Source organism: Typopeltis vanoorti, chromosome 18, assembly GCF_054136105.1.
Source record: "Typopeltis vanoorti isolate ZY-2024b chromosome 18, IOZ_Tvanoo_1.0, whole genome shotgun sequence".
Lineage (NCBI taxonomy): Eukaryota > Metazoa > Arthropoda > Arachnida > Uropygi > Thelyphonidae > Typopeltis > Typopeltis vanoorti.
Window position 1 is genome coordinate 97,391,680 of NC_143566.1, and position 19,775 is coordinate 97,411,454.

A 19,775-nucleotide genomic window follows, 5' to 3' on the forward strand; every position below is an offset into this window, starting at 1 on the left:
GCGGGGTCATAATTTAATATATATTATATATTAAATATTATTATATTTAATATGTTATATATTATATATATTAATTATTTAATATATATTTAATAATATATTTTTACTATATATTTAATATATATATATATATATATATATATATATATAATACACACACACACACACACACACACACACACACACACACACACACACACACACACACACACACACACACACACACACACACACACACACACACACACACATTATATATATATATATATATTTAATGTGATTCCCACTCTTGAAAGATCATAAATCTATAGTATATTAATGTCATAAGTCGACACTAATGGTCCATCTATCTAATAGATAGTCAATTCTTTAGCATCTAAACCTTCTAACCATTTTCACTGCAAATACACTGTGCATGTTGGCATTCCTTGTAGTATTGATCACATTTGGCTGCATGGCCTGGATACACTCCACAATTTCAAAACACACTTAAACAATCAGCACCTAGGGATCCAGTTTACCTTGGAAAAGGAAAACAACAGTCTCCCTTTCCTAGACACCCTGATTACATGCCAGCCTAATGGATCTCTGACTTCTTCTGTTAACAGAAAACCTACACATATAGGTAGATACATTCATCAGCAGTCAAACCCCCCCCAACAATATGGGATTATAAAAATCCTATATAACAGGGCAAAATTAATCGGTTCAGAATAACAATAACCTAACTACTGAACTTAATCATATCCTTAACACCTTCTTAGCCAATGGCTACAACCCCCCACAAAAAATCCAAAAAATATTAAAACCAGTTAACCACAACTCCCCCCCCTCCTTCATAACAGAGATTACTCTAAATCTAGCACCATTCCTTATATCCTAGGTAGTACATCCAAAAAAGGAACAAAAATTCTAAGAAAATATGACCTCACAACTAGTTACAAACCACATAAGAAATTGGCATCTCTTATCTGCTCCACCAAAGACCAACCACTTTCCCTACACCTACTTGGAGTACACCAGATCCCTTGCATTTGCAAACTGCCCTACTATGGCCAAACAGGCAGGACAGCCAATATCAGGATATCCAAACAAGGACTACATCTGGTTCCACCAATACAGCCACTCAGCACTTGCTGACCATGCAGTGGACATCTACACAGAATACACTGGAAGAAGGCCACTTTATTACACCACAGCAAGTACAAATATGAAAGATTATTCCTTGAATCAGTCTGAGATCTGAAAAACTTCTCAAACCCCAACAAATTTGGGTGCATGAGACTGCCGCAAATCTGGAAAACTTACATTCTGAGATCATCAGTCCAACGGCCAAGACAATCCAATTTACCTCGCTAGGGGACACCTTTAGGATTCTAGGACCGACTTCAGTTGCCTTTCTTCAGCCTCGTTTGCTTAGCGTTAGTGCCTGTGTTCACATATCATTGCCGAAATATAGATAGTCATTAATTAAAGTTTTTATAATTAATAATATAGTTTACATTGTCATTTCCTAAAAAATTAGCAGCAGCATTGCAAATACATTGTGCATGTTGGCTCTCCTTGTAGTCATGCAGGCTATATCATTGCCTAATTTATATCACCTTCACCCAGCCATTCCTTTGTTACTACAATGGTATGAACATGATGATCTCTCTTACTTCTAAGTTGCATAACTTGGAGAATATGATATTGGATTATAAAATATTAGCATGGATAAGAGGATGGCTGACTGACAGATATTAAAAAGTGGTATATGGGGGACGACAGTCTGCAAGATTTAAGGTAACTAGATTTAAGGTGTACCACAAGGATTAGTCCTCAGTCCACTGTTATTCAATCTGTACATTAATGACATTGGGAAGGATTTGACAGGCAACATGCAGCTATTTGCTGATGATGCAAAGATAGGTAGGGTTATCAGGAATGCTACTGATATGCAGTAGTTGCAGAATGATTTGAATAGGCTGGAATTGTGGGTATGGGAAAATGGATGTCAGTTCAATGTGAGAAAATGTAAAATCATTCACTTTGGAATGATTAGATATCCAATGTCATATTATATTGGTAGTATTATCTAGAAGAAACTGATCAGGCTAGGAATCTTGGAGTGTTAGAAATAGGAAGTTGAAGTTAGGGGGGGCCATGCAGCAAAGATTGCTCAAAAAATAATTGCAATTGAACAAACCTTCACTCTAAGGATGTCATTTTGCCTCTTTACAAGGCCTTGATAAGACCTCACTTGGACTATTGTGTGCTGGTCTGGTCTCCTGGTTTCTGTTGTGATTCTGATACAGTGGAGAGAGAGAGTCAAAGGAGAGTGTTAAAATGATATCAGGATTGTAGAGCACTGATTATGAAGTCAGATTGAGAATTTGCAGACTGCACACTAGCAAATAGGAGATGATATGATTGGGACTTACAAACTTCTGAAAAGGTCATACAAGATTTCACTTGATGGAATTTTTTATTTTATGGAGGGTGGAGAAAAGTACAAGAGATCCCTGCAGTCCTTGGAAGCTGAAAAAGAATACTGTTAAGAAGGGGATGAGATCTATATTTTTTCTCATAGAGTGGTGCATGACAGGAATAGATTGTCATTGAATGTTGTGTGTGTGTGTGGTAAAAAACCTTCCTTGATGAGTCCCTGATTCCCTGGATGTTTCTCATATTATTAATAATAATAATAATAATAATAATAGCAGTGATGATGACTGTGCACTTCATCTGAAAACTAGTGCACAATTACATCAAGCTTCAAAGACTTAGAATAACAATACCTTAAATTCCGATCTCTTTGCCCTTCTTCAGTTGAGTAAGGATAATGTTATGATAATAACCTACCAAACAGCAGTCTTATTTCTAACAAAAATGGATCCCACTTCTTTTTCCACTAAATCTGATAATACCTAGATCTTAAAACATTGTCTTTCTATTTTTGGACTGACAATTTCTGCTTCAGATATTATCTTTCATTTGCATACAACTGCTAGCACTATATATCTCCCAAATGTGTCCAGCTATTCTGTGTGGGAAAAAAAAAAAAAGGAGCTATCAGGTCACATTATCAGTAGTTGCAATGCAGTGTCTACGATGCACCAAACACAAATGCAGTTGATATGCAAATAGAGGCTTGGTACCATTTATTGCATGTTAGAATGAAATCCCGAGAGGACCTCAGTGACTCTGAAAGGAGCATGACTGGCAGGTGAATCTATTGCACATGTTAATTGAAGATCAGTCACTGAGGTTATGTCAGCATGGCACTCAACAGGACAAACATCAGCAAAATGCAATAGTGAATGAAAGTGCTTACTGCAAGAGAGGGACGTTCAAGCATTAGTGCGCTGTATCATGAAAAATAAGCAGGCTACTGCTGAGCAATTGTATGAAAAATTCAACACTGGCTATGAGAAATCCATTTCAACAAAAACTCTGTGTTGGGAACTACACAGAGTTGGATATCATGGTTGGGTAGCCTTATACAAGCCTTTGATCACTTCCGTCAACGCATGCTGTCGCATCCAATAGCGCAAAGATCATAGGCAGTGGACTACACAACAGTGGAGGGATGTGATATGGTCCTATGAATCCAGGTTCACACTTTTTGCTGCAAATGGATTAATACATGTGTGGCATCTGCCAAAGGAAGTTTACTAGCAAGAGTGCTTGTTTCCAAGTGTGAAAGGTTTTGATGGTTCTGTAATGGTCTGGGGGTGCATTCTCATGGCATGGTTTGGGTCTGCTTGTATTGGAAGGCAAAGCGGATGCTGCACATTATCTTTCAATCATAAGTGATCATCATTATCATCATCCTATGTCAACACACTTTTTTCCTATGCAACCAGCCACGTTTCAACAGAATAATGCTCCCATTTATTGAGCAAATGTGGTCACCCATGGTTTGAGGAATGCGACAGTAACTTGTCGTGTCTGCCCTGTGCATCTTAATCACCAGAATTAAATCCTATAGAACATTTATGAAACATTTTGAAGAGAGCCCTCAGACAACGTTTTCCAAATGCTGACAGAGTCTCTTCCTCAAAGAATACAGGCTGTACTAGATGCCCATGGCAGATCAATGCCATATTAATCAAAATATATCACTGTTTCCATTTTTTTTTTTAAAGTCCATTATTTGTAGCTCTGGCTATGTTCTCAAATGTATTCATTCTCAACTTTCATAGATGCCCTCTCATCTTCTCCCAGTCCTCCATAAAATGAAAAAAGTTCATCTACTGGTGTCTTGTATGACCCTTTCAGAAGTTTGCAAGTCTCAATATATTACCCCTCTTTCTCCTTTTTTGTTAGTGTCTGCAGTTCACAAATTCTCAATCTGTTTTCATAATATGTATTCCACAATCTTAATATCATTTTTAACACTTCCCTTTGCACTCTCTAAACTATATCAACATTACTGTGGAAGCTGCAAGACCACAGTACACCTACACAAAAGAGTCCAAGTAAAGTCATATCAAGGTCTTGTAAAGGAGAAATATAATTTCCTTATCCTGACAAGTCATAGCTTGTTATAAAATTGCAATTATCCTCTGAGTTGTGCTTGAAATCTTTTCTATGTGGCCTTTGAACTTCAACTTCCTATCTACTAAAACTCTAAGATCCCTAGCCTAATCAGTTTTTTTTAGCATAATCCCACTAATATAATATGAAATTGAAGATCTCATTACACCAAAGTGCATAACTTTTATTAACAGTCATTTTCACATGCCCATAAATCCAACCTATTCAAATCATCCAGACTGACAATATCTGAAGCAGAAATTCTCAGTCCAAAAATAGAAAGACAATGTTTGAAGATCTAGGTATTATCAGATTTAGTGGAAAAGGAAGTGGAATCCATTTTTTATTAGAAATAAGACTGCTGTTTTGGTAGCATTGCCATATAGCGAATCACAGCCTTCCCCATCACTTGTACATGCAAGTAATGATTTAATAATGTTTTCAAGCAGTCTTACATGTTATGCAAATGATGTAAGTAAAGCATTTTTTTTTATGTTAGATAAGCAAACGAAAAATTCTGAACAATTTTTTTCAAACAAAAAAAGTTATTCTGAATAGGTTCACCATTCAGATTTAAAAGTTCACATCCTTAAAGTTTTTCCATTTTAGCAATAAGATTGCCACATTTAAGGAACGCCTGTAGTATGAACTAGCACAGCTGTAGTACTATTCACTTCACTCAGAAGTGCATCTTTGTTTTTATCAACTAAGATCAGTAGCACAGTGTAAGTTTTGCCTGCAGTCTATCTCATGTTCAATACGCCATCATCACTAAACTTAATAATTTTAATCTTAGTATGTAATGTAATAGGTTTTACGAGTCTTCTTTTCAGTTAGAAATAACAGTTTTAGTGTAGCAACAACAGCATTACTTTGAATCTACTGCTACTATTAACAACAATAATATAAAATAACAGTTATAAACAGAGAAAAATACAGAGAGAGAGATGTAACCTGCAACAACTTTGTAAAATAAACCGAGTTCACAAATACTGCACATCGATTGATTCATGGCAGAGTTGTATAAACAGGCACTGGTCAAAATTGAAAAGTGTCATATGAGCAATCATAGAGCAAAGTGTCGTAATGTGGAGTATTACTGTGTTGCATATTGCCTACATTACTGATTATACTGACTATCTTTGTATCATCAGAAAACAGCTGTATATCACCTATCAAATACTTCCTAATGTCATTAATATAAAGAATGACCACCAGAAGAATGTTCTTGAAAGGGATAGATATGGTGGTGCTGGAGTTGTGGTGTTGGGATGCATTATACTTAATTGATGCACCAAGCTACAAGTGCTGGAAAAAGGGACTATGATGGGTGAAAAATATTGCAACAACGTTCTTCAACATCGGGTTTGATTGTTCTGTGGTTATGTAGGCAAAGAATTCATTTTTATGAATGACAATGCCACACCACATCATACATGAGCAGTGGAGATACTCCTGGAGACCAAGGATATTAATTGATTTGAGTGGCCATCATGCTCCCCAGATTCAACCCCATAGAACATGTTTGAGACACAATCGGGAGATGAACTGCTGCTTGAAATTTTCCCTCTAGAAAACAAACAACACCTCATCCTTGCTCCGAACGAGAAGTGGGCCAGTCTGCTTCAAGAACTCCTGAATTAGTTGGTGCTAAGCATGGTACAACGTTGTGAGAGCTGTACTGCAGTTTGGGATGAATATATTCTATACTAAAATGTCTCTCTGCATAGTGCTTACGAAATTTTCTGTAAGCACTATATGTTCTTTTACCAAAAACATTTTGCAATTTAATCTGTATGAAATTTATAACACATTTTTTGTGTAATATAATTTATTAGCATGCTGGCAATAAATTTATGTTCACATTTGGTTAAGGGATGAAAATTTTTTCATATATACGTAAAAATATAGTCAAACCTAAGCTTTTGAACACCAGTATAATTATCCTCCCTCAGCTTCAGTCTAACAGACAGTATGACAATTCAGACAAAGCAATTTCACAAAGATTACACCATTACGATATAAATTCAATGTACTATCCTATTTTCTTTTCCTGTTAATCTTACATAACTATGGCATTAATGGCTATCAAATGTGAGCTGCAAATTCTGCTATAAATAAAAATTCTGCAACATTATTCCATCCAATACAAATACTGGAGAATGTTAGTTAACATTCATTTACAGTCCATCTTTTCTTCCATCTGTTTCATTCCTTCTACTTCTCTTTAGAACAGTCTGTCTTCCACAAAGCCTGTCTTTTTTTCTTCTGTGGATCGCGCGCACGCACGCACACACACACACACACACACACACACACACACACACACACACACACACACCACAGATTAGGTGCATTTGTGAATAGTAACATGTCAAGTTATTATTATTATACGTGACAACTCCAGGGAGTCCAAAGACTCATCGAGGGAGGGCACCTGCTTTACAGCTCTCTGTCTCCACCAACTACACTAATGCCATCTACTGCCCACCACCACCACTGGTATTTCCACAGAACATCCATGCCCACAGCATGATTCAAACCAGCAGCCTTTTGGCTGGAGAGCAGACACACTAGCCACTGGGCCAACAAATTTCTTCTTAATATCTTCATTTTTCATATAAGAAACTCCTTGCCACTATTACCATTCACAAATGCATGAACATAGCTGATCCATGGTCATTTAAAGAGAATAGGATAGGAAAGGTTAGGAAAATATGTTTGACGCAAGGATGGCAGGAAGATGACTGAGATCTACTGAATTGGAGCAGTCAGAAGAGTGAAATATATGATCTGAAAATAAAGCGTTGACATATAACAGACTGCTGTGGTGGAATATTGTTGACTGGAAGGTGGTAATGATGCAAACTTAATCATGAAGCATAACCAGATCATCTGGTGTACAACCTAATTCCCCCTCTTAAAGGTATATATCAGGAATTTCATGATAATAATATTACTGATGTGGTTTTCTTATGCATGCCAATCTTTATAATGATAAAACCTGATCAGGAACATGGTAACAATTAGTTGCAAATGAATGAAATCATTATTACTTTACTATACATTCTTATTAAGATAATCTGCAAAATTTTTTTTTGCAGTACTAAACTTACCAAAACATCATGGGCTAAAGCTTGATAGGTCCATGTATGGTGAAGGGGAGTAGCCATATCCAGATTTCTATCTAGGATCACCAAAAGTGGACGCTGAAAACTAAATTTATAAGAAATCTACTTCAATATTTAAATAGGTAAATTTCAATAACTGCCAAAATAATCTATTTAAAAAAAAAACAAGAGTCCCAAAAAAAACATATCCCAAGTACATTCTTTCCCTCTCTTCCCCCCCCCCCCCCCACAAGAGCTTGGATTCAGAAGGCATCTTTAAACCAAAATCAAGATGTACATAATTTTTCAACATTTTTTATTCTGCCATAATTGCCTTCTACACTCGCTCGTAATGTCCTAAATTATATATATATATATACCCCTTTTGAGTTATGTTAGCCAATGTATTAAAAATATAAGGGACACTCCTAAACAAAAACAGGCTAAAATAGCTGTTAATTATATTAATAGTGTTTTAGAGGAGTAGCATGGGAATTTCCCAGAAATTATACTTAAAAAACAAGATTATAAGATTCCATACAGAAATAATTTTTAATCAACTTCCGTTTAATGCCTTGATTATTTTCAAGTATAGTAGTTTTTGATATTAATGCATTACAACGGTCCGACCAGAAAGTGTATAAAACATGCATTCATTCATTCACTACCATAATTTGATGGTATCTAAAATCAGTGGAATGAAGTATAATGGAAAATGGTGGAACTAGTACAGAAATCAGAGAAATATAATGTCAAAATAATTGCAGTTAACAATTTTTATGAAGACAACCTTCATGAATAAGTGGTATTCTGAAGTAGTGTATTTCTAAATGGAAAGAAAACTGGATAGAGCAACTTATTTATGCTAATACTCCCAGTGAAGTTTTGAGTATTGGAAAAATAGAACAAATTTTCAGTAATTAAATAGTAAGGTTGTAATTAAAAAAAAGAAAAATCTGGATATAATATATTATGGAAAATTATGGAGACAACTACCATGTTAGAGCAAAACTTTAGTTTAATATAAACCAAAATGAACACTCGACGTTTCGACTTTAATATCAAGGTCATCATCTGGGGCATACACGTACATACAGAGAAACAAGCTGCACTACAATCTACATGGTTTTCTAAAGTTACTGACCAAACCATTACAACAATTATTGGCCTGGCCTCTGGTGAAAAAAAACCTTTACTACATGAAAGCTAGAGTCCTATTATTATTATCTATTAGGTTACAAAATTAAATTGGGCTGGAGAACAACATGCTTATATATATATACATAAAAAAAAACTGATTATACATATAAATTTTAACCAATTGGTATGGAATAAAAAGCTGAAAATTGCTTAAAGTCCTAAAGTATGCTAGATACTAAGCAGGATGAATATGTGCAATCCAAATTTTTATGCCACATTGTGAGATTAGGGTGGTTAATCAGAATTTCACAAGCTTCTTTAAATTTTCTTTCATACCAGGTTTTTGTATGATGTAAAGAACTAAATCTGGATATTGTTGGAGACCTAACCAGCAAATAAAAAATTAGAGAAATTTCTAAAATAATAGAATATTTCCACATTTCTAAAATAATAGAATAAAAATAAAATCAGTGCCTGATAGACAGAAATGTGCATGAAAAATCTGTAGAAAATGGCAGAAGTAACAACAACAGCAAATCTATATCTGGGTTACGTAACCCATAGCCTATTCATGGTAATAATAATGTGCAATATGCTTTATAACTCAGTATAGGTAGTATTATTGTAAAATATACAAGGCAAGTAAATTAACGTTAGAGTATTTGCCTGTGGAACGTGGCAGAAATAAATGTTGCTAAATTTATGCTCCAGACCCAGGCAGACATCACCAAAATGTGTAAGTTGGATGGTTTGGATTTAATTGGCAAAAGAGAAACTAAGACTATATTCCATTATGCAAAAGTTTACAGCAGTACAAAATGTAAAAAAGAACCACTAAAAATAAATAAATAAAATATTACATAAAAGCAAAAGATGATCATAGACTTTCTAACCATATACTGAACTCGGTATATGGATATAAAGTTAATGATCATCTATAACTATGCAACTTAATTTTCTATAAAAATTTAAAATTTCATGCACACAGTCTGATAAAATCTGACTGAGAGTAGTATATCATATATGGCTCAACCAGAGTAGCACAAGATAAATGCTGCTCTTGAATAAAGTGAAGATACTCCACCAAAGCATGACAGGGGTTAAATGAGTATTACAGTACTTGTGTGTAGATGGATTATCAACCCTCAGTAAGAAACAAGGTGTAACATGACTATCCAGAAATAATGTGGCAGTGAACCGTAGATATGATCTTTGTGTGTGTTTATTTTTTTCCTGCCATAATAACTACCAGTTAGGAATTAATTTTTTTTTTTTTTTTTTTTACTGGCAATCTGTAGATTGTACAAGGAACTGACAAAGTACACCTGGTGTTACTGAAACAAAAAAGGTGAGATTCTTCTAAATACAAGATGTCATATTCAAACAATAATCAGAGAAAGGAAGGAGCAGCTATAGCACTCAACAGTAAACATGAGGATAATCCTCTTGAATGCAGGCAAATTTCAAAAAGGAAAAAAATTGAACATTGTGATTATGGTCCCAGAGAAGGTTCTACCAAGAAAGAGTGGCAGAATTTTTTAAGTCATTAGAGATGGTTGGTTCTTTGGAGACCTTAACAGCAGAGCAAGAAATGAATACCAGACATATATACATCTTAGCTTAGCATCTTGCTGGTTCAGATGATGAACTAGTCATTATCAATACCATGTTCCAACATATAGATGTGCACAAATTCACATGGAAAGAAATTACAAAAGAAGTCTCACTGCCCATGTTGTTGTTAATAGTGATATATTCACACTGTTTCAGACACCACAGTTTACAAAATGCATGAAATAAGTGATTCTGATTTAGTTTTGGGCAAGATAAAAATGAATTTCATACTGAAAAGAAAAAGAGAGGCAATATTAGAGGAATTAAAGGTATATCAAGGTGCAACGAGTTTGCTGTTAATAAGACCGTGAATGGATACCATCACATATCCTTTCTTTTAGGTCCTTATATCCTTTCTTTTAGGTAATAAACATAATCAAAAACATAACACTCGACAAAGACGACTTATTAGTCAGTTTTGACGTTTCTGCCCTTTTCACTAATGTCCCCATCAATGACACAATTCTCCTACTACAGAACAAATTTCCGCCCGACATTATGGCCCTCTTTGCCCACGTACTAAAGTCTGGTTACTTCGTGTGGCAAAACAAATTCTACCTACAAAAGGAAGGTACGGCCATGGGCTCACCATTATCCCCCCCAATCGCGAACTTCTACATGGAAACCTTTGAGCAAAGGGCTCTTGATTCCGCCACGCTTCGACCGACAATCTGGCTCAGATACGTTGACGACGTGTTCGCGATCTGGCCGCACGGTCGACAAACGCTAAACACATTCCTCAGCCACCTAAACAAACAACACGAACGCATACAATTTACCATCGAAATCGAAAACCAAAATTCGCTCCCGTTCCTAGACACACTAGTTACACGTCTTCCTTCAGGCAATCTATCCTTCACGGTCTACCGAAAACCTACACACACGGGCCAATACATACATGCGAATTCATATCACCACCCAGCACAAAAATATGGAGTCATAAACACCCTTAAAAACAGAGCCACAACTATTTGCTCTAACCAGCAGGCCCTAAAACAAGAACTAAAAATCATTAGTGACACATTCATAAACAATGGCTATAACAAAAATACTGTCAATAAAATACTCTATAAAACCACAACAAAAACGAATCTAGACTACAGTAAAACCATAGCCATCCCATACATTAAAGGGTTATCAGAAAAAATCAACAGAATCCTACAACATTATAACCTTAATGCCACCTTTAAATCACCCACTAAACTTAAAACCATATTCAGCTCCTCTAAGGACCCTCTCCTCCCATTAGCACATCCTGGAGTCTATTGCATCCGCTGCACCTGTAACTTACCGTACATTGGTGAAACAGGACGGACAATCCCTATACGCAAGAAAGAACACATTAGACACATTAAATATAACCATTATGGTGAAGCAGGCCTCTCAGACCACGCACTTGACACCTTACACCAAATCAACTGGAAAAGCACCTGCTCCTTACACCGTACAAAAACATGGTACGAAAGAAAATTTAAAGAATCCTGCGAAATCCTGATAAACCACCCAAATATCAACAATAAAGATGGTATGAAAATTCCAAGGATCTGGATGGCACACATTCAGCCAACCTAATTTGAAAGATTCAACACAAGTCAGGACTCTAGCCAATCTGCTATTATTAGAAACCATTCCACTCCAACTGGCTGGAATGATGTTAATATAATGTTAATATATGTATATAGTAGACAACACAAATAATAGGACTTTAGCGCTGATGTACAATTTTTATATATATATATATATATTTTTTTTCCCCCCCCCCACCAGAGGTCAGGCCAACAATTGTGGTAGCAGTTAGTCAGTGTCTTTAACGAACCAGTATGATTGTAGTATAGCTTGTTTCCTGTGTATATTTGTACGCTCCAGAAGATGACCTTAACATAAAGGTCGAAACGTCGAATTGTAAAATTTTAGTAATAGTAAACTAAAGTTTTTATTCAAACACGGTAGTTGTCTCCATAATTTCCAAAAATGATAACATCACATACTTTTAAGGAACGTGTAAAACAGTTAACTATGCCTTTGACTTGATTATTTAATGAAGGTCTTGCAGTGGGAAAGATTCATCAGGAGAGGAAAGGAGGCAAAATAGTACTACTAGATGGTATTACTATTTTGCCTCCTGGTCTAATTTAAAACAGAGGTTTTAAATTAGACCAGTGTGCATAACTATAGTTGTAGTCAAGGTGTTGGAGAGATTGGTTTGGAATAGAATACAGGATTAGATTGATGGACAAAGGATTCTTTATAAGATCAGCATGGGTTTGTAAAAGGAAAGTTTTGTTCAGCAACCTACTTGCATTTTATGATAAGGTGATGAATGTGCTAGATAAGGGAGATTGATATACAGTGATACTCTTAGATTTTGCAAAAGTATTTGACAAAAATGGATAATTGATGGGTTAGATGAACTGGACATTAGCTCTCTGAACAATACCAACAAGTTATGTCTGATGTCTTATAAAAAGAGGTAAACTAGTGTGTGTTCAGGGTTCTGTTCTTAGGTCCCTGCTGTTTAACTTATGTCTTAAGAATATTTCATGTGGAATGATTGTGAATCTTCAGTAGTTTGCTGATGATATGAAGCTGGGGAAAATTATAAGGAGCACTGATGATGTTAATTCTTTTCAGAAAGATTTGAATAGACTTTTGGCTTGGACAAATGAGCAGGATATAGTTTTAATAAGCATAAGATGCTTCATTTTGGAGTGCAGAGATATAGGGCTATGTGCTGTATCGATGAAACCATGCTTCAGGAAATAAGGAGGTGGATAAGAGTCAAGATCTAGAGTTAATGGCTGAGAGTGGACTGAAGTTTAGAGGGCACATTGCAAGTATAGTATGTTGCACATTGCCACTATTATAAGGACTACACTGACATATGAATAATGATTCTGCTACTATATAAAAGTACAACCACCTCCTTATCCCCAGGTTCGATTTGGTCACCAAGTTTGTAATGTGAAAACACTGGGAATGATCCAGAAATGAGTGACTAGTGCAATATTAGTACTCCAAAATGTTGGTTATGAAGAGAGAGAGAGAGGTTAAAGAATGTAAATTACAGAATTTCATAGATAAGAGGAAAAGAGATGATATGACAGACATTTAAGTTAATGAGGGGATTTTATTAGATTAATATAGAGGGGGAGGGGATTATAAAAAGAGTAGAAGGTAATGCCAACCCTGAAAGTTGTGTAAGGGTGGGGTGAAGAAGGGTATGAGGAGTAGATATTTTTACATAGATAATGTGGGTGAATGGAAAACATTACCAGAATGTACTGTAAATATGTAATTGGGTGAATGAATCTCCAACTATGAGTTTGATGGCTTCATTGAGGTTAATACAATAATAATACACGTTGGAACATAAAAAAATATACAAAGGTTTTAAAAAAGAAAGAAAATTCACACTCCATGTCAAATTCAGGAAGTTGAAACTGTTAATGCAGTCTCTTCTTAACATTCCAAGTATCTTCTTTTGATATTGAATGATATATGTACGTAAACACAAGAAAGAAAAGATATTTAATTAACCAAATATTTCGGTCTGGAAATAGCAGACCATCCTCAGTGGTATTACAAGAACAGGTTTTTAAAAAAAATACAAGCTAGAATACTAACAATAGATCGTTAAAAATAGAACACAACGCGTGATGTTATATCACTAAGTATTAAGTATAAAACGGAATATTTTGAAGTAGAGACATGATTGAAAAGAAAAAAAAATATTAAAAAAAAAAAAGAGTAATCTTGATTAGACTTTCCCAGATTTTTGATATAGATATACAGTCATTACGATTCAGGTTGGGACGATGGAGCAAGGCCTCCACGCTTTCCTTGAACAAACGTTCGAACCTATAACGGGATCTATGTAAGAGGCGAGTCCTGGACTAAAAGATGCTGTGGTCAGTTTTAATCCCATGTTGAGCCAATCCAGACTTTTCAGGTTTGTTGTGAAGATGGAGGATTGATGCTCTTGGATTCTTTTTTCAAGAGAACGTCCAGTCTGTCCAAAATAGGAGAGATCACAGTTGCAAGGAATTTGATAAATTCCAGGAAGAGATAAAGTTGAGCGTTTGTCTTTAAGAGAAGGAAAATGAGAAGACAATTTGTTAATAGGTGAATACTTTTATATATATATATATATATTATTTTTTTTTTTCAATCATGTCTCTACTTCAAAATATTCCGTTTTATACTTAATACTTAGTGATATAACATCACGCGGCATGTTCTATTTTTAACGATCTATTGTTAGTATTCTAGCTTGTATTTTTTTTTAAACTGTTCTTGTAATACCACTGAGGATGATCTGCTATTTCCAGACCGAAATATTTGGTTAATTAAATATCTTTCTTGTGTTTACGTGCATATATCATTCAGTCTTATGTCACAAAGATCCTTAAAACAGCAAATTCTTTTGATATTCCAATGCATGGAATATCAAAAGTGCTCTGAGAGAATACAGAGAAACACATGTAAGAATTAAGGAAAGCAATGTGTAAAAGTAGCTAATAAATAAATAAATAAAGATCTTAACATATAAGCCTAGAGGAACAAGGAATAGGGGACAACCAAGAAGAAGATGGACTGAGTCTGGAACAGGCCACTTGGCCTGGATAGGAAGAACAAGATGATGATAAATAAAAAGGGGAAGATCTGGTAAGAATATAGAAATTTATTAAGAAGGTGTCAAAATATTCTGGAAACTATTGAAAATGCTAAGAAGAGTATTGCAAAAACAGAGAATATAAGTGATACGAGAGATGAAGATATTCTGATGTCTGGAGTAATTAAAGACTGCTAAGTGTACAATGTACATGAATGCTAAATGTACATTCTGACAAAGAATGGCAAGAAAAAGACATTAAAAACCTAAAATGTGAAAAGCAGTTGATGCTACTTAGTCTAGTGGTTTTTAATGAAGATGACAAGTTTGGTATATATAGCAAAGAAAACAAAGTTGGTATGGTGAGAAGAAGCTAGATGACAAATTTGTATTAAATAATAGAGAAGTTAGCCAAATATTAAACTAGGAGTATATAAGGTTCTATCTAGATATAAATATAGAGCTAAAAATATTTTACAGTGGCTGCAGAGCATAATTCAAAGAGATTGGGTTAGGGTTAAATTTCAGATGATTAGAGTACAGCTCTCCATCTAAAAGAATTTTCCTACTGATTGTTCTAAATAAAATTTATGCAAACATACTAAGTTAAGAAAAATCATGGAAGGGAATCTTAAAAAGCTGTTTCTGGCCAAACAGGTTGTCCAGATCATATTTTCACTTTAACAAATAGATGAGAAATAATAGGAACATAACAAGGATCTGTAAGTTTTGTAGATCTGAAAGAGGCATATTATTATTACGTGACACCTCCAAGGAGTTCAAAGACTCATTGAGGGAAGGCAACTACTCTACAACTCTCCGTCCCCACCACTTAATCCACCAAATACAGTGAACCGCCACAACTATCATCTACACCAATGCCATCTATTGCCTACCACCATCACCACCACTAGTATTTTTTTTGTCTGTAAATTGAATGTGTCCTCAAGGCCAATTTATGTGTATGTGGGATGAAAAAATCCTGCTACCTCAATATGAGATCAGCTAACTCATCTTTAATTGAAAAAAACTAATATAAAGTTTGTTCTCTTCATGACGAGAATCAAACTTAGACCTTTTCGAATCGAAGGGCACAACATACTGTCATTCTTCTAATTGCACCATGGAAGCAAGTAATATTAGCTATATTACAATGCCAAGAGGTAAAAAATGTTCAAAACACTGCAATTCTATGGTGTAAATGGGACATTATACATAGTCTATGCATATTTAAAATTGAAAGTCAGCAGTCAGAACCAAAGGTACAGGAAGATGGTTTTATATAAAACCATCTTCCTGATATCAAGACTGGTAATGTTAATTTCAGCTCTTTAATATATACAGATGATCTTATACTCCTAAATAAACTGTGTACAAGTCTGTAGGAACCTACAGAATATGCATAGCATTTCAGATGTACAGCATTTCTATTGTTCATCATCTATATGGATCACATTATGAAGGAAATTGGCATTAAACCCGATATCAAAATTGATGATATTAATCTTGTTTTTTTACTTTATGCAAATGGTATTATACTCTTAAAAATATCCAGTACAAATCTGCAGTATTCCTTAACTAAATTGAATAATCACAGATTGGAGTAAAAGCCATGAAAGTTCTGAGATCACTTAAACAGAATAAGAAAGGAAAGGCTAGCAAAACAGTTATTTGATGTAAAGATGGCAGGAATAAGATGTAGAGACCAAGATCCAGGCTTACTGATGCAGTGAGAAGCACCTTAGACAATGAAAATGTAAGATCTAAGAATATTTGAATCCTGACAGACAGTGGACTAATTTGGAGTAAAACTGTTGGTAAAAAGTTTGTAATAATGTAAACTTTTCATGAAGTGTTAGCATGGTATCCTGTACACTTCTTGAGGATGCACATCAGGAAATGATCATAAGTCAAGCTAGTCAATCTACTGTCTCATTTCTCTTGATTTCAATGTGATGTGGAATCTGAACAAACAAACATCTAGAGTATGTATCTTTATTTGATAAAATAATAGTTGTATTATTTTATCAAATAATACAACTTAACCGATTTGACAATTTTAGGCTATGAACAAAATAATGCATGGAATAAAGAGCACAGAGAATCAGTGTTAACAATATCTTTCATATCATTTTTCTTTGATGTGGTCAAGTGCACACTGTATTGTCATGAATCACAGCAAACAAATGCTGCATTCCGATAGTATCTGACAAGATAAAACACAATCATTAAAATTGGCACCAGGTCTAGAAAAACTGGTTTCTCAAAAGAACAGTATAAATGGTTTAAAGCATGGCAGTAGAACTCTTTTGCATGTATGATGTTTGCATGTAAGCCTGCTGATACACTGATGAGTAATGGACTTCCTTAATTTGCACAATAAGTTATAACAGTGGAATATAAACTTGCTAAGGAGGAAATCATCAGGCTTCACGCAGGCAGTCTTGTTTGGAATAATATTGACAGTCAATTTCTTTAATAACAGATACCAAAGGAAAGAAGGTCAGTCTTCAGGATGGTCAGACAAGATTTTAATTTTACAGCATAGTTACTATGTGACAACTGTTTTCATCACAGTGAGAAAGCAGGCTCATTCACTTAGACATAAAAAACTAGGGATGGATGATATGTGAAATGCACCAGTAGCTATTTGTATTCCCTGATGGCAAATAGGATCTAATATGAAAGGTAATCTCCATGACAGAAGCATATATTTGTGCCGATAATCAAGCTCTGGATGGTTAAGTAAATGGTAAGATAAAGTAGGTATCTTACATTACACTTACATTTTTGCATGCATTTTTTTTTTGCACACTTTTAATTGGCATATGCATGTGAGGATTTAATGCTTTCTTAAAAATGAGTTCAAGAAATTGGACTTCTTTTGATACTGTAATAGCACTCATACGGATACTTTTTTCCCCTTGACCCATTAAGTGCCTGGGAAGTTATACGATTAATTGCTTGCTGAAGTCAACTTTTGGTTATTCCCATATTATAGGAATTACAGAAAATTGTAAACTTGTGTTCAGTGGGAGGAAGTTGTTCTATTCCAGAGTTAACTCTCATGGCAAAAAACATATGCAAGACAAATCCTTGGATGCATTGGGGAACTCCTCTCTTGCTGGTGCTATGGTTGAGACAAGGTATTCTGAATTGGGCTTAGAAACTTCAGCTAAAGAGTAAATTTTTAAAACAGAAATGTGCTTTTAGAATTAAGGATAGCAAATATTTTATTATTATCCCTGTGAAACTCCACTTGTGATTTTTCTTAAATATCAACTTATCATGTGGTACCTTATCAAATGTTTTTACAAAGTCCAAAATCAGCTGAAATGATGAAACATCCTCAACAGTGCAACAAAAACAGAGAGAGAGAGAGAGAGATGATTTTACTTCAGATCTAGTCTGAAGTAAAATCATCCACATGTAGTCTTCTCTAATTCAATGCAATAACACATGTAATTGCCAGTAGAATCCAGCAGACTATGAACCAGCAAACAATGTTGTAGCAAATGCATGCTCCATTGTTATTCTTGTTCAAATATTTTTGTTTTGTATGCTACCTGTTTTTTTAGTTTATTCATGTATTTTTGCTGATGATGTGAAACAGAATAGTCACAAAACCAGTAGAGTAGTAAATAAAAAATTAGTATTCTAACCTGTCTGGTCCTTTCATGTGGAGTAATACCAGCAAAAAAAAAAAAAAAAAAAAAAAAGAGAAACTACTCTCTAACAATGACACTATCTTCCACTCACAGGGCACCTTCTCAGTAGATAGACTTTCAAAGGAGAGCTGGTCAATGGAGCTGTCAGTTCTTTAGAACAATCTCTTAAAACATGTGGTAACATTTCATCCAATCCTACTGCCTTATCAACTTCCAAAGTATTTGGTTTTTGAAGCACATTCTCCTCATACACTTCTTAGCCTTCAAAACCTTCCCCATCCTTCAAAAAAAAAGTCCTGTGCTTTTCCAGGATGAAATATTCCAATAAAATGATCATCAAGCAGCTACATTATGTCATTCCCTTTTTCATTTGATTCAGATCTACAAGAAGTATGATCATTAGAAGTCATTAACTCTAGTGATGCTGATAAAAAAATAAACTGTCTTGTGAAACCTTACTAAATAAAATTTTAGAAAATGTAAGTTTAGATATACAAAAACATAAGGTTGCTAAGTTTATGAAAACACTCTTAAAAAAAGTTCAACACATGCTTTATTAAGGGAATGATTTACCTCACTCTATCCAAATATGGTTGAACATTGTTATTTTAAAAATGAATAAGCCAGTTTTTATTAAATAATAACAAACATACCTAAAATATACAGAAACCCTGAAGAAACTTTTACTGCAATGTTTAAGCAGCAACATATAAGTGAGCATTCACAATCATTGTGAAATAATTTTTTTCTCCTACCAGAGAAGTTAATGGATATATGCATTTTGTGTCTGTTTTGAGGGTCATTAATAGAGCTACTGAGTCTGTTAACTTTCCCTTGAGCAGCATTGAAGAACTGGTGGCTACTCTAAATGTGCCTGTTCTCAAAGCTTTATCTCAATTCTGATTACTAACGGATATGTCTTAAAGAGAAACACGAACTATTTTTCATTTACTACACAGAGGCAAAAATTCCATTTAATAGAATGAAAGCCCAATTCCACATGTAGTTTACGACTTGATGATCAGCACTGTGATGTGTTAAGAAATTACGTTCTGGCTTTTCAAGATGATTTGCTAATATATTATGAAGACTTGAAGTTTAAGGGTCAAA

At 34.7% G+C, this 19,775-nt stretch overlaps 1 protein-coding gene across 1 annotated transcript in view; it reads right to left on the reverse strand.

Moving 5' to 3' along the window:
- Positions 1–19,775, reverse strand: part of Slh (sec1 family domain containing Slh) — a 349,840-nt gene that overhangs the window by 191,887 nt on the left and 138,178 nt on the right. Inside the window, exon 10 of the mRNA XM_090408533.1 lies at positions 7,638–7,737. Coding sequence (XP_090264659.1) covers positions 7,638–7,737 — 100 coding nt within the window. The remainder of the gene's footprint in view (positions 1–7,637; positions 7,738–19,775) is intronic.